Raw genomic sequence first — 15,423 nt, 5'->3', positions numbered from 1 at the left:
CCAGCCAGGCACATCCCACCTGCTGCTGGCCACAGAGAGCAGACTCTGGAGCTTCTCCCTCCCCTCTGGAGGGACACTGGCAGCCAAAACCGCCTCAGCCCATCCTCAAACACGAGTAAACATCAAGAGAAACTAAGAGGCACTATAATAACGCAAATCCGGGGGCGCCGGGCTTGGCACGCCCCACCTGGCTCCGGATGGATGGCTCGGTGCAGCCCAGGTGTCAGATGTCCTGCAGGGTCCAGCCCAGGGCTCAGATGTCCTGCAGGGGTGGCCAGGTCCAGCCCAGGGCTCAGATGTCCTGCAGGGAGTGGCCGGGCTCGCTGCGCTCCCGTTTCACCAGAGGCTCTCCTGGATCCCCCTCCGTGCCCAGCTCGATGTCATCTGCAAAGGACAGGGCTCAGAGCAGGGCACGGGGCCACCAGGAGCTGCTTTCCAGCAGAGCAGGCTGCAAGAGGCAGCACAAGGGTCCCCAAGCCTCCCAAACCATCCCAACCCTCCCAAACCATCCCATCCTCCAACCCTCCCAAACCATCCCAACCCTCCAACCCTCCCAAACCATCCCAAACCATCCCAACCCTCCCAAACCATCCCATCCTCCAACCCTCCCAAACCATCCCAAACCACCCCAACCATCCCAAACCATCCCATCCTCCAACCCTCCCAAACCATCCCAAACCATCCCAACCATCCCAAACCATCCCAACCATCCCAAAACATCCCAACCCCAACCATCCCAAACCATCCCAACCCTCCCAAACCATCCTAACCATCCCAAATCATCCCAACCCCAACCATCCCAAACCATCCCAACCATCTCAAACCATCCCATGTCTCCAACCTGCCCAAACCATCCCACTTCCCAATCCTCCCAAACCATCCCAACCCTCCAACCCTCCCAAACCATCACTCTGCAGCAGAGAGGACAGGTACCTTTGTCCAGCAGTGTTGGGGACAGGGATGTGAGGTCACCAAACTGAAAGGAAAAGGAGTTTTGGGGTCAGTGAGGCTTTGGGGAGCTGAGGTGCCAGAGAATTTCAAGCACCAGGAGAGACTGTGAGCATTGGTGGTGGAGAGCAGAAATGAAAACCAACCACAGGTTTTGGGGAAAAAGCCTTTTGTTGCCATTTAAACCTCTGGGTGAACACCACACACAACAATCCAGGGCAGGGTTTAGCTCTGGAATTAAGGCAGAATGAAAAAGAATGGAAATTTTTCCATCTGCCAGGTGATGACCAAGTGCTGCTACAGGTAAAAGTGGTGCCTTTTCTCCAGCCCTTTCCACCTCTGGCATTTCCCCTCCCTGCAAAGCCTTTGCAGTGATGTCTGAGAGAGTTTGGCCATCCAGGATGTGGAACCAGAGAGCTCCTTGGCTCTGGAGGTGTGATGTCCCTCTCAATGACCAGATCTGAGACACCAAATTGCTGCAAACAATAATTCTGGAAAGTCATGGAAAGCTGGGCAGGAGCTGAGGAGAGTGGGAATTGCAAAGCTCAGTGGGAGTGGGAGGACACCTCATCCTTCTTTGCTGGAAAGAATCAGCCTCCTCCTGGAGAGCAGGAATATTGCAAGGGTTGAATGGAGGAAAAGCCTGAGGGATGGGAGCCAGACTCTGCCTTTCCTGTTCCTTTAATACCAATGAAGGAGGAGGTTTTGCAGGGAACAGTGGGAACTCAGCATTGCAGGGAAGAGTGGGAACTCAGCACTGCAGCTGGAGCAGAGTGGGAGGGCAGGAAAAGCAGAAACAACAGGATTTGGTGGCTTTGGTTTGCCTGGATCCCTACATGAGCTCTGTGGAAGCTTCAAGGAGCAAATGAGATCAGTTTTGAGCACGTGGGCTCAGTTCTAAACTCACAGTAGTTTCAGCATTGCTGTCACAGGTTTAGCTGGGGCTTTTAACTCTGTATTTCAGAGGGAAAAACTGGATGTGGCCTCAGCTAGGCAGGACAGGACCTCCCTGCAAGCCAGGCACCAGAATTACTGTGAACAAAAAAACCCCCAAACCCTCACAAACAGCCCAAACAACCCCATCATCCTCTTCTTCACCTCAAAAATGGAGGGAGTGGCTCACTGTGCAGGTAATGCTGGAGCTTGTAGAGGCCTGGAGAAGTTCAGTTGCTAAAAGCAACTTTTGGACCATTTTTGCTTGGTTTTGATGGACCTCCCTTGTCAGGAGTCCCAAAGTCAGGGCTGGCAGTCACAGGTGGTGCAGAGAAGGGGGGAGATCCTTTCTCTCCCTCCTCCAAGCCTCCAAATAATGCTCAACCACCCCAAACCCACCAGCTCAGGGAATATGCTCCAGGAATTCTCTCCTTATGCCAAAACAACTCAATAAATAATTTTTGTTTCAAAACAAGCCGGGAGTGCAGCGTGCTGTGTGAACCACCGGTGTCTTTTGAGGAACTGCTTCTTTTGGGTTGGTTTGTAGGGAATAAAGGGCTCTCACCTCTCCCATGACAGCAATTGGGGTCTCCCCTGTTGCCTGGGCCACACGGTGCTCCACCAGGTAGAACATGTACTCGTCGTAGAGCAGGCGGATCAGGTGGAAGGAGCCAAAGCTGGCGGCGCTGCGCAGGGTGAGGTCCCGGATCACCATCGAGCTGGGAATGGGCAAGAATCACAAATTTGGGATGAGTTTTACATCTCTGCCATGGCTGATGTGAGTTCTGGACCCTGGTGGTTCTGTGGGACCCAACAGTGTCTCTGCCTCTGACCCAAAAGTATCAAAACAGTTTAAGAAATTTGGTTTATGGAGCATCCTATCCCCGTGCTGAAGGGACACCAGAACCACAGTCAAGCAGAGTTTAATGGGAGTGAAGAACTTGGCCTTGGCTTTAAGAAATTTAATTTATGGAGCATTTTATACCAACTGGGCCTTGGCTTTAAGAAATTTAGTTTATGGAGCATCCTATCCCCATCCTGAAGGGACACCAGAACCACAGTTAAGCAGAGTTTAATGGAAGTAAAGAACTTGGTCTTGGTTTTGAGAAATTTGGTTTATGGAGCATCCTACCCCCATCCTGAAGGGATAGCAGAACCATATTTAAGTAGAGTTTCATGGGAGTAAAGAACTTGGCCTTGTGGCTTTAAGAAATTTAGTTTATGAAGTATCTTAACCCAACCTGGCCTTGGCTTTAAGAAATTTAGTTTATGGAGTATCCTATCCCCGTCTCGAAAGGTTACCAGAACCACATTGAAGCAGAGTTTAATAGGAGTAAAGATCTTGGCCTTGGCTTTTCAAGGAGTTCCTTACATGCCCCAAGGTTGATGCAGAAATACCCCCAAAGTGAGAAAGAAAATGTACCTGTAGAAGGACCACTTCAACAGGAACTGCCTGGCTGCCTTGGGGAAGCTGGGGCTGCCCTCGTGATGCTTCAGCACTTGAGTGACCACATTGTCCAGCCAGCTGGCCCACTGGTCCAGAGAGCTCTGCTGCTGCAGAGTCAGCTTGAAATCCTGCTCCAGCTTCTGCACCATGCCCTCCTCACACTGGCACACCCACGAGGCCTGCTCCTGCTCAGGAGAAAGGGCTCACAGTTACTCATGCCCTGCTCCTATTCAGGAGAAAGGGTTCATAGTTACTTATGCCCTGCTCCTGCTCAGGAGAAAGGGCTCACAGTTACTCATGCCCTGCTCCTGCTTGCCTTATCTCTCTCTTATGACCACAGTCACTCCTACCTTGGGAAGGGACATCTGCTGATAACAGCTATTGAATGTCACTGCATGGCTGATAAGAACTACAGCATCCCATTGGGAGATGTGAGCCCAGAGGGAGGAGCCAAGCATTCCTGCCTGGATATAATCTGGAGATTCTGGAACACCAGCACAGCTTCTGCACTGGATTCCCCAGAGGAACAGCAGCTGCCTCTGCCACTGGATCTTCAGAGGAAGATTCCACCCTTCTACAGGATCCCTGCTCCAGCAGAACCACCCCTGACACTGCAGGAGGGCTGCAGCCACAATTCCAATGGGACTGCTGCCAACACCCTGACCCACAGGGTGTCAGGTTGTGTTCTGACTCTGGCAGTGTTGTTCTGGTGCACTGCATTGTTTATTTTATCCTTTTACTTTCTTCCCTATTAAAGAACTGTTATTTCCTGCTCCCGTATTTTTTGCCTGAGAGCCCCTTAATTTAAAATGTATAGCAATTTGGAGGGAGCTCTGTCAGCGTTGTTTTGCTTTATTGCATTGTTTATTTCATTGTTTACTACATTACTCTGTCAATGTTGTTTTAGTTTACTGCATTGTCTATTTTATCCTTTTATTCTCTTCCCTATTAAGGAACTGTTATTCCCGCTCCCATATTTTTTCCTGAGAGCCCCTTAATTTAAAATTTACAGCAATTTGGAGTGGGGGGGCGTTACATTTTCCATTTCAGGGGAGGCTCCTGCCTTCCTTAGCAGACACCTGGTTTTGGAACTGAGGCAGTGAGGAGCAGGGGGTCTGTGGGTACCTGCACGTTGGCGAAGTCCACGCGGTTGAGGTCGCTGAGCATCTGGTTGATCTGGGACGTGTTCTGCAGCACGGCGCGCGCCGCCTGCGCCAGGTGGTTCAGGGACGTGTACCTGCGCAGGGTCTGGGCAAAGGCACTCACCACCCCCACCTGCAACACACCACAGCGGCTGCAGGGGGACACTGACATGTTTGATGGAAACCCTTTCGTTATGATTTTTCTCCTGAGAAGCTGAGGAGCTATCGCTGGCTGTGGGCTATGTACAAATCACCAACAGGACGGGACTGCTGGGAATGTGCCCTGAGCTGTTTTAATTTCCAGCATCAGTCTCATTCCATGGTTATAACAACGGGAAGATGCCAGCAGCTCACATCCCAAGAACTTAATGTTACAACTTACTTTATAAGTTTTTTGACCAATCACACAAAGCAAAAGCACATTGACAGTATTTATATCCGTAGAGTATATATTCTATATCGACACTACTTCTATCCAATCACTATGAGCACACGTACATTTGGTTAAACAATGCTTGCTTATTTCAAATACAACACCCGCTTGTAAGCCTTCAAACACAATGCACAGAGCTCCATTATTAAGCTTCAAACTTCCTAATATCTTGCTAGATAAACTTTTCTGTAGCTTAGGGAGTTATTCTAGACAAGCATTAATACACAGACCATTGTCCTGTTTGTCTTTGCTTTTCTACATTTTACATAATTTTTCTGCTGACCTATCTCATGGCTACTGCTTAGCTCTAATCAGAGTTCTGCTGTCTCTGAGGCCTCCCTTTTGTAGCTTTCCTAAAACCTTCTGAATTTATGGATTCCCACAAGAAGCCTCAGAAAAGAAATGTAAACAATAACTATCTGATGGCTGTGGAATATAATCTGGAGATGATTTACCAACAGGTACATCTTTGATTGGTCTCGTGTGGATTGTTTTTAATTAATGGCTAATCACAGTCCAGCTGTGTCAGTCACAAAATTTTATTATCATTCCTTTCTAGCTTTCTGATGTCTCTTTTCTTCTATTCTTTAGTATAGCTTTTTAGTATATCATTCTCTTTTAATACAGTATATCTCATAAAATAATAAATCAGCTTTCTGAAACATGGAGTCAAGATTCTCATCTCTTCCCTTGTCCTGGGGACCCTCAAACACCACCACAGCATGGCCAGTGCTGCAGTCACCAGCCATGGAAGGGCTCAAAAAACGTGGAGGTAGCATTTGGGAACATGTTTTAGTGGTGATCTGGGCAGTGCTGGGGTTGTGGTTGGACTTAAATCATCTTAAAGGTCATTTCCAACCTAATCCTTGTGCCAGGCACTCAGAACAACTCAGTCAATACTTGGGCACAGGGGGTTGTAAAACATGTTGAGGGCACAGTGTGGTTTGTGAATCAATGGTGTCTCTTTAGGTGCTGCTCAGTTTGGGTTGGTTTGTAGGGAATGAAGGATTCTGACCTCTCCCATTACATCTCCCTGGTTGCCTGGGCCACACAATGCTCCACCAGGCAGAACAGCAATGGAAGGACCCAGACCTCAATAATTCTATAATTCCATTATTTATTCTCTTTAATCTACCAGGTTTTCACACTCTGCCTCCAGCAGAGATCATGGTGGGAAGAGGCAGCAAGAATCCCTGGCTTTAGGAGAGCAGGAGCCTTGGGGCAATGCCACTCACTCCTGTGCTCTCCAGGCTTTTCCAGCCTCATTCCAGAACAGAGATAACAGGGAATGGTCCTGGCCCCAAGGCTGCCAGAGCTCCAGGAGGGTTTGGACACTGCTCCCGGGGATGCTCAGGGTGGGGTTGTTGGGGTGGCTGTGCAGGGCCAGGGGTTTGTGATGATCCCTGTGTGTCCCTTCCAGCTCAGGATGTTCTGTGGCACTATGATTTTCTCCCACAAAGCTTTACCTGCAATTTCAGGGCACAGGAACAGCTCCATGGACAAAGAATCATGAACTTCTGGTACAAAGGAACTTCCCCACCCATCCTCCCACTCCTGGCTGATTTTGGTTCACAATCAACCACTGCACCGTGCCAGGTGTCCAAACCCCAGCAGGAATTTCTGCAAGGTGCAGACACACCCTGGGCCCATCTCTGCTCACCTTGGTCTGCACGACCTGGGGGGGGAATTCACTCATGGCATTCATCAGCCACCCTTCCAAGCTCTTGGCAAAGTTCCGGATGGCCTGGGTCAGCGTGCCTGCAAAGAAGGCTGCAGAGTCACAAAAACTGCTCTGGGGCATTTTTGGCTACCATTTTCTGCCTTAGGACTACTGGGAAAGCCCAGCCTGTGGTCTGGTTAGCTGAGATGTCAACTCAGCATCAAGGAAATCAGCTGGGTTGGTATACCAAAATTATTCTTTGATATTATTACTCAAACTCTTATTATTCTTTTTCTTTTTAATTTTTCTTTTTAATTTTTCTTATACTTATTCTCACTCTTACTCCTATTCTTATTCTTACTCCTATTCTTATTCTTATTCTTGTTCTTATTCTTATTCTTATTCTTATTCTTATTCTTATCCTTATCTTACTCTTATGATAATTGGACTTAATGGTCTTAGAGGTCTTTTCCAACCTAAACATTTCTAAATTTTTTTCATTTTTATTTTCTTTTGTCTTATTCTTATTCTTATTCTTATTCTTATTCTTATTCTTATTCTTATTCTTATTCTTATTCTCATTCTCATTCTCATTCTTATCCTTATCCTTATTCTTATCTTTATGACAACTGGACTTAATGATCTACAGGTGTTTTTTCCAACCTAAACATTTCTATGGCTTTTAAATTATTTTTATTTTCCTGCATACTTTTCTTATTCCTGGCCCTTCTGAGCATTTTTCAAGCATTGAAATTCGCTCTTCAGAGACATCCTCATGCCCCAGCTTGTGACAGCCCTCAGAGAATCTAAATCAGAGAGAAAACTCTCAATACCCCATTCCTAATCTCAAAAAGTTGACCCCTAATTTCCAGGAGTGTCAGGAACAGGATGGTCCTATGCAAACAAAGACCTGCAAGGAGCCACATCCCAAAGTGCTCCCATATCCAAACTCCTGGCCAAAATCAGGAGATGTGAAATGCAACACACAAAATTTAAAAGGCAGGGGAATTCCCAGGGGGTATAAAACATCCCCCCAGAGCAATGCTGCACGAGGAACACTGCTGTTGCCACGATATTTTAGCCAGGATAAACACCTCCAAGTGGGATTTTACAGTGGAAATCTTTATGGGAAGTGAGACCAGGCTCAGGTGGGGCTGTGGGTACTCACTGGGCACTGGCCTGAGCACGTCAGGGATGAGGATCTCCACCAGGGCCTGGTACAGGATGTGGTCACAACTCCTCATCCACTTGAGGATGGGCTCGTACTTGCACAGGGTGATCAGTTTGTCCTTTGGGAGGGTCCCTTCGGGTTCCTCTTCACTGCAGGAGGAGGAGGAAGGAGACAGAATTAGCAGCAGGTTTGCATTCAGTGTTTTCCCTCTCCCTCTGCATTTCTAACTCCAATTTTCAGCAGAAAAAACCGTGCTTGTGTGCCTTGCAACCTCCCTGTCCTTGGGGCCAGAGCTTGGAGCAGTTTTCCCTCAAATCCACACTCTTGGTGCTCCCTTTTTACCTTCACAGCCTCTCACACCTCCTCTTCAGTGGGAGCTGAGCTCCAGCACTGCCAGCTCAGGCAGCAAAGGCTCAGCTGGATCCTCCCAAACCTTCCCTCCCCTCTGCTCTCACCCTCCTGAGCCACAGCACAGGGGACAAACACTTTGCAGCCACTGTAGGGGCAGATGAGCTGATATTGAGTAATTTTCAAGGTGTTTAACCCCTCCAAATGCTGAACATCTTCAGAAAGAAGGATACTGAATGGTTGGATGAGAACAAAATATATTGTCTGTAACTGGCTGGTGTCAATCCAGCTTGCATTATTTTCACTTTGTAGCTGTATAAAGGCACAAGATATTTGTACAAAAAAAGCAGAAAGAGCTGAAACCTGAATTCACTGCCAGAGCTGCTCACCCACACATTATACTGAGAATTGGGAATTTGGAAAGGTCTTGCCCCATGGAAAGGGTCTTTTTGCCCATCAAAATCATTAAAGCCAAGCCTTGGACGTGCTCTAAAGGGGACTTTGAGCCTCAGGCTGCAGAATTTTAATGGTGAACTCCATTTGCATAACTCCTGGAAAATCCCACATGGAGAAACAGGTCAGGAAACCTGCTGTGAGCCTGCTGTGAAGTGCATCCATGTTCTGCATCTTCTCATGCTTTCAATGTGCCACCTCCCCAATATTTGGGGTTTGTATTTATATTTATGTATTAAGAAGGGGAGGGAGTGTGTTATTCACCTCTCTGGTTAGGGGCAGAGGTGTGAGAGCCCTGCACAAAAGCTGCCTCCAGTTTTCCCCTGTGTACCTAGAAACAGCTCCTGGGGTGTTTCAATTTGCCTGGGAGCTGTTCCCTCAAAAAAAAAGAGATTTTAAACCAAGCAAACACAGCTGCAGTGACTCCTTGCAGGAAAATATCCCCTGGGCAACATCTACAGGGCCATATTTACTGATTTTTGAGGGATTTTTCCTTATTACTCAGTGTTTTACCATTTTTCTTCTGAATAGAAAACCTTCATTTTTATAGCCTCAGTAAGAGTGGACAGATTTGTGATAGAAATTTTAAGAATTTTTTCAATTTTCTCTGCTTTCACTTATTTCCATTCCCCTGGCAGCAGCTCCCAATGCATAAAGGATGAGGAAGAGGCACAGCAACGAGCCAGGCAGGAGTGAAAAGATGAAAGCAGCTTTGTTTGCAATGATCTACCTCAAAACATGAAGCACTGACAGGTCTGGGCATGCAGGCAAGGCAGAGAGTTAGTCTGGAAATCCCTAAAATTTGAGCAGGGAATCCTCAGAGAGTCCTTAAAATCTGAGCAGGGAATCATCACTGGGGAAAGCAGGAGGTGCAAGGGACATGGATGAGAGGAATTAGCCTCAAATCACCCCAGGGGAGGTTTATATGGGATATGAGGGGAAATTTCTTCACTGAAAGAGTGGTCAGGGATTGGAACAGGCTGTGGTAGAATCACCATCCATGGTAGTGTCCAAAAAAGGTGGGGATGTGGCACTTGGGGATGTGGCTGAGTGGTGACTCAAAGAATTCACAGGTTGGAAGAGACCTTAAAGATCATCAAGTGCAACCCAACCCCAACACCTCAAGACTGGTGAGGGCTGATAATTGCTATTGTGGAATCAGATGGAGGGGAAATGAGAAGCTGCTTTTGAAAGGAGCTTCTTCTGATGATCTTGGAGGGCTTTTCCAACCTCAGTGACCCCACAATTCTCTAATCAGAGCAGACCCTTCCCCACAGCTCTGAACTTTTCATTACACTATTAAACACTTCTAACTCTCTTTGTCACAGCTCTGCAGGGCAGAAAATACTCCCAAATCCTCCAAAGCACTCATTAATGCTGATTTTCTGCTGGTTTATTTTCAGATGCCAGCAGGTGCTTTGGAACAGCAAGTGCACAACCCTATAGCTTGCTTTTCTTTTTATTTGGTCTGTCTAAAAAACAAAATGACTGAACATCTCAGAGAGGATTTTCTCCCCACAATAAGTTTCACTTGAAGGGCATATATTTGTACCTGTAAGATCATCTACCTAAAATCTTGGCGTTGAAGAAGAATGAGATTTAGGCTCAAAAAGACTAAAAAATCTTCATGCATGTTAAAAAGAGATTATCTGTAAGAAGTGGAGCAGGGAAGAAGGGGAGTACCTGGAGGGCAGAGCAGTGGGGCCATCACTAGGGGGTGCCTTGGGATTCCAGAAGGATTGCCACAGCTTCTCGATGTAGTGGAACTGGAGGTGCATCACGACATCCAAAGTGGCCTGACAGCAAAGAACACCACGGGGTGAGCACTCAGCTCCAGTGCTGCCACCCACAGGAAATAATTTACATGAAAAACAACAGAATTGGCACTTTTGTAGCGATCAACTTAACATAAAACAGGTCACACAGGGGAAAAAATATCAATATTTGAGTTGTAATTGCAGGCAAATGAAGCATTCCCAGCTTTTCCTAAGAGCTGGTCACTTGAGTGATGTCCCATGTCAGTTAATAAATTAATTACAAATAATCCCCAAAGAATATTGCACACAATCACCTCACAGTGCCTCCTGTAGAGAACCTGCAGAGTTTTCACGTCGTTCAAGGTGAAACCTTCTTGTAAGAGGACATTGCCAAGATCAGGGGCTGGGAACTCAGGAAAGACGTGGGTTACATCTGGGAACAGAAATTGGGAGAGGTGGTGAGGGTCAGAAAGCTCAGAGCACAGCTGATCACAAGGTGCTGCTCTCACTCTTTCATGTTCCAGCAGGGATGAGAGAGGAAAAATGAGATAATTTACTCCTTTCCCTGATTTGTGATAAGAAAAAGCAAATAACCACAGCCCAGTGGGTTCAGTGGGGAAAGGAAAATGCTTCCTTTCTGCTTGTAATAAAAGAAATAAGAAAACATTTTCCTCATCTACCATCCATTAGAATTTCCCTGAAGCTTGGAAATGTCTCTCTGTACAATGAGGAATAGAATTGGGCAGCAGAGGTGTCAGGAGCTGGGATTTGTGGTGGAGACACAGATCCAGGACCAGCAAATCCAGAGAAGGTCAATATGGATCATCTCCACCCAAATCCCCAGTGCAGCCTTTGCAAGGAAGGGAATTGCTTCCCCACTCTGGCCAGGACCTCCAGTCCTCCATGGAATTTAAATAAATCAGATGGATTAAAAAAATACTAAAAATGAGGGACCCAACAGACCCATGGGTTTGAGGAAAAAAACTTCCTGGGGAGAGAGGAGTCAGCAGATAAACTTAGCAAGTGTGACACTACAAAAACCTATAGAACACATCCTATATATATAAAATACAGATACATAAACATAAAAAATATAGAAAATTATATATAATATATATTATGTACACACACTATAATATATATAAGTTATATAACATAAAAATTAATATTATATATATTTTATATTTACACACTATAACACATATAATTTATATATAACATTAAAATTAATATATATTTTTATCTATACACACTATAACACATAATTTATATATAACACAAAATTAATATTATGTATATTTTTATCTATACACACTATAACACATAAAATTTAAATATAACACAAAAATTAATATTATATGTTTTTATATATTTTTTTATATAACATTAAATGTTTATATATATTTTTATATATATATGCATATATACACACTGTAGAATTTTTAGATAAAGCTTTCCCCTTAAAACCCAAATCCCTGATGTGGAATAATTAAGAATTGATCACCAAAGGGGTTTCCTCACCTATGAACTGCTGGTGGTGCTGGCACTGAGCAGCCACTGACTGCTCAGGGGTGGTGTGGGGGGTGCTGTTGGATGCACTCTCTGCCATCCCATCCATCTTCTGGGCTGCTCTGTACCTGAATTCCATCAGAATTAGGATGGATTAGGATCCACACAGACAGGAGAAAACACCTCTGTGTTATTTATAACACACATCTGCGAGTCCATGGAGTGGTTGGTACATTCAAGGCAAACATGGGGAGGGCTGAGAATTTATATTGTGAAATCAGATGGAGGGGAAATGAGAAGCTCCTATTGAAAAGCTTCCCCAAGACAGAATTAAAGGGGCTAAGAAGTTTGGTGACACCAAAAAATCCAAAAAGAGAAGCAGAGCTGCAGTGGGGTCCAAGGCAGACTCTGTCTCAAGCACTGACTTTTGCACTTACTTTCTATTTAGGAGCTTAAAAAATAAATTCTGTTCCTTCTGCACTTCAGCAACAACAAGTGCCTCATGCTCTATGGACTGAGCAGATTCTCACACCTGCTGAGTGTTTTGGGCAGGGCCTGGGGACACCTACCTTTGTTTCTGGTGGATGGGCTGCTGTCTCATGGCCATGTACTGCGTGTCCTCCTGCAGGCGGTTCAGCGGCGACTCCGGCTTCAGGCGGATCCCATAGTAGTGATATTTGGAATTTCCCCTGGAAATATCAACTTAGTCACCAAAAAGGGCGTTGTGGCCCTGGCTGCTTGGACAACACACGCCATTTCAGGCAGCACATGGCTGCCAAGCACTGTTTGAGTGGCTGAAGGGATGAACTTGGTGCCTCAGGTTTGAGTTTTTATATTTTTCAGATTCTGTGCTGCTTTAGTGGGTGGGTCTGGGTTCACATTGAGGGGATGGTGAGCTCTGTGCACAGAGCAGGGAGACAAAACAATTCCTGCTCCAGCTGGGTACCAAGGACAAAGGATCCAAATCTCAGGCCCAAGAGCACAAACTATGTGGGCTGAAGAGAGAAAAACAAGCAGGATGGGACTGCATGGGCTAAAGCTGTAACTAGACACTTAACTCCAATATGCAAATGGAGCAGAACTTATAAAATTGTGAGAGATCCTGTGATCTGTTGTCGATTTTTGTGACCATTTTGGTTCATCTTGGGCTCAGCCCTGGCTGGGCTCTTGTGCTGCCCAAGATGGATCCATTAAAGCCTCCTAATAAATCCCTACTTTATTAATTAACTCTCTCTATTCTCTGTTCTAGCTCAGCCTTCACAAGGCATCAAACCAATGAAATGCCATCATCCCCTGGAAAATTTAAACCCACATGTGGCCAAGTGCAGTGGCATTTATTCCCGTAGATCCCAGAAAAGAAACACCTGAACCTCCTAAAGATCCTCAGCAGCTTCTGAGTGCACCAGAGATGCTGCAGGAGAGCTGCTTTTTATTTCTTGTCCTAGGTTGATATGGAAGTGAGTTTTTGGGAGGTTGTGGTCAAACCAATCAGTGCTCAGATTTGAATATTGGCAGGTGGTGTGGCCACTGAAGACATGGATACGCCTCTGAGGGACTCCTCTCCCCTTGATGAACTGAGAATTGATTATCTGAGGGCTGGTGATGAACTAAGAGTTGATTATCTGAGGGGTGGTAACTAGATTGAGAATCTAAGGTTTTATTTTGTGCTGTAGTGGAAATTGGGGAGGAGGAATGTTTTGGAAGATTTTCATTCTATGTGTTTTCCTTTTGACATATTGTAAGTTAATAAAGTCTTTTTTTCCTTTATTCCTAAGCTGGAGCCTGCTTTGCTCTATTCCTGGTCACATCTCACAGCAGGCACTGGGGAGAACACATTTTCATGGGGGCACTGGCATTGTGCCAGCATCAAACCACGACAGATTAACTGCAGATTGGCACCAACCTGGTGCCCAGGCGCCGTGTCCTCAGCCCCATGAAGACAGAGCGGATGAGCTTCCCGAAGGAGGCGGCGTTGACGGGGTCCAGTTTGTGCTCCTGGCAGTGCCTCAGGTAATGGTTGTACAGGGAGCTCCGGGGCAGGCTCACACCCTCTGCTGTCTCATAGTTATCCAGCAGCCACTGCAGCTTCAGGCAGGGAAAAATAAAAAAAACATGCAAGTCTGAAGAGAGCTGAGAAGTCAGGCAGGGTCGATGTTTAAATGTCCAGATGCTGAAGTTCAAGAGAACTGAGTAATTAATTTATATGTGTTAATTAACATAAATTATAATTTATATAACTTTATGGTAGTTTATAGGATAGCAAAACCCAGTTTATAGGATGGCAAAATCCCCCAGCACAAACAAAACCAGTCAGATTTTTCATTAAACCACAATCCTGCTGCCACCTCAGTGTCCACCTCGGGTTCGGATGAATTCCTGCAGAGCCAAAATAAAGCTGTAAAAATTCACATTTTCCAAGGAAAAGAGATCTTGAGATACTGCCTAAGAGAAATAAATTTTAGGGGAAGCAAATTGATGCAAAGTCTTTATTAATTGGAAGATTGGCATGTCTGCAACTACTCCCTTAACAATAAAATTAATGGTTGCCAAAGCAACCTTCAAAATCTGAGGGAATCCATCTACTTTGCAAAATTTACTGTCTGAACTTCTGACATGGCTGTTGATTAAAATTTGCAATTAATATAAATTATTTATACTGAGATAGTCTGAAAGGGCAGGTCCAGCACATGGTGTCAGCACAGGAATTCAAATGCAAAGCCCCCAATCTCCTTTAATTAACTAAATGACTTCAGCATCAATAAAATGAGAGTTGTAATAATTGATTTTTGGGAGGAATTGGATGTACACATGGACTAATATCAACAGGGTGGGTAAGAGCCCTTTCAGTGTCATGAGGGGTGTCTGGGATGAACATTTTGCAGGCTACCCTTCCCTCCAGACCTCCATCCCTGCACCAGAACCAGCTGCATTCCCACCAGAACAGGGCAAAACAGATTTGGGCTGTGAAATCCAAATATCAGCCACAGCACCTCCAAACAACTGAGAGTCCAAGCAATTATAGGAACTGAGCATGGATTTAGTCTAAAAATCAGTGGGATTTGCCAAAGCCCACGGAGCTGCACCCAAACCCTCCCCACTCCCATGCCCCTCTCTCTTCTCCCATTTTCTCTTGGTGACACTCCAAGGTCCCAGTTCACCCCAAGGCTGGAGTTTTACATCAATAATTCTCTGAAAGACAACCTGAGCTGTGTGATGACATCTCTGGAACCTCCACTGAGCTGTTCCTGTGTCCCACCCTGCTGTCACACAGAGCCCTGCAGCCCCCTCAGGGTGTGCTCTGTGGGTCTCCTTCACACACCCACACTGAAACTGCTGCACAAAGTCAGCTGCATCCAAAATTGTAATTAAAATTATTCCATTCAGTCTGGAGAGGAGAAGGCTCCAGGGACACCTCAGAGCCTGGGCCTGAAGGGGTTCCAGGAGAGCTGAAGATGGACTGGGGACAAGGCCTGGAAGGGACAGGACACAGGGAATGGCCTCCCACTGGAAAAGTGACATTTAGATGGGAAAAAATCCCATTTAGATGGGATATTGGGAAGGAATTGTTCCCTGGCACAGCTGGGCATGCTCACCTGGACAAGAGAAGGCTCCAGGGACACCT

The 15,423-nt window shown here is 45.9% G+C and overlaps 1 protein-coding gene across 5 annotated transcripts in view; it reads right to left on the bottom strand.

Annotated features, from left to right (window-relative positions):
• Window positions 1-231: 231 nt before the first annotated feature.
• RFX2 (regulatory factor X2) overlaps window positions 232-15,423 on the bottom strand; it is a 76,172-nt gene continuing 60,980 nt past the window's right edge. For 4 of the 5 annotated variants that reach the window (XM_058040690.1, XM_058040694.1, XM_058040695.1 and 1 more), the window contains 12 exons: window positions 13,705-13,886; window positions 12,371-12,490; window positions 11,814-11,929; window positions 10,607-10,725; window positions 10,219-10,331; window positions 7,732-7,883; window positions 6,564-6,661; window positions 4,454-4,603; window positions 3,305-3,513; window positions 2,447-2,600; window positions 934-976; window positions 232-384 (listed from right to left, as the gene is read on the bottom strand). In XM_058040690.1, coding sequence (XP_057896673.1) covers window positions 293-384; window positions 934-976; window positions 2,447-2,600; window positions 3,305-3,513; window positions 4,454-4,603; window positions 6,564-6,661; window positions 7,732-7,883; window positions 10,219-10,331; window positions 10,607-10,725; window positions 11,814-11,929; window positions 12,371-12,490; window positions 13,705-13,886 — 1,548 coding nt within the window. In that variant the 3' untranslated portion in view covers window positions 232-292. The remainder of the gene's footprint in view (window positions 385-933; window positions 977-2,446; window positions 2,601-3,304; window positions 3,514-4,453; window positions 4,604-6,563; window positions 6,662-7,731; window positions 7,884-10,218; window positions 10,332-10,606; window positions 10,726-11,813; window positions 11,930-12,370; window positions 12,491-13,704; window positions 13,887-15,423) is intronic. The other variant, XM_058040693.1, reaches the window with a different exon arrangement.

Source organism: Melospiza georgiana, chromosome 26 (assembly GCF_028018845.1).
Source record: "Melospiza georgiana isolate bMelGeo1 chromosome 26, bMelGeo1.pri, whole genome shotgun sequence".
NCBI classification, from domain to species: Eukaryota; Metazoa; Chordata; class Aves; order Passeriformes; family Passerellidae; genus Melospiza; species Melospiza georgiana.
This window is presented reverse-complemented; position numbering and strand designations above follow the sequence as displayed.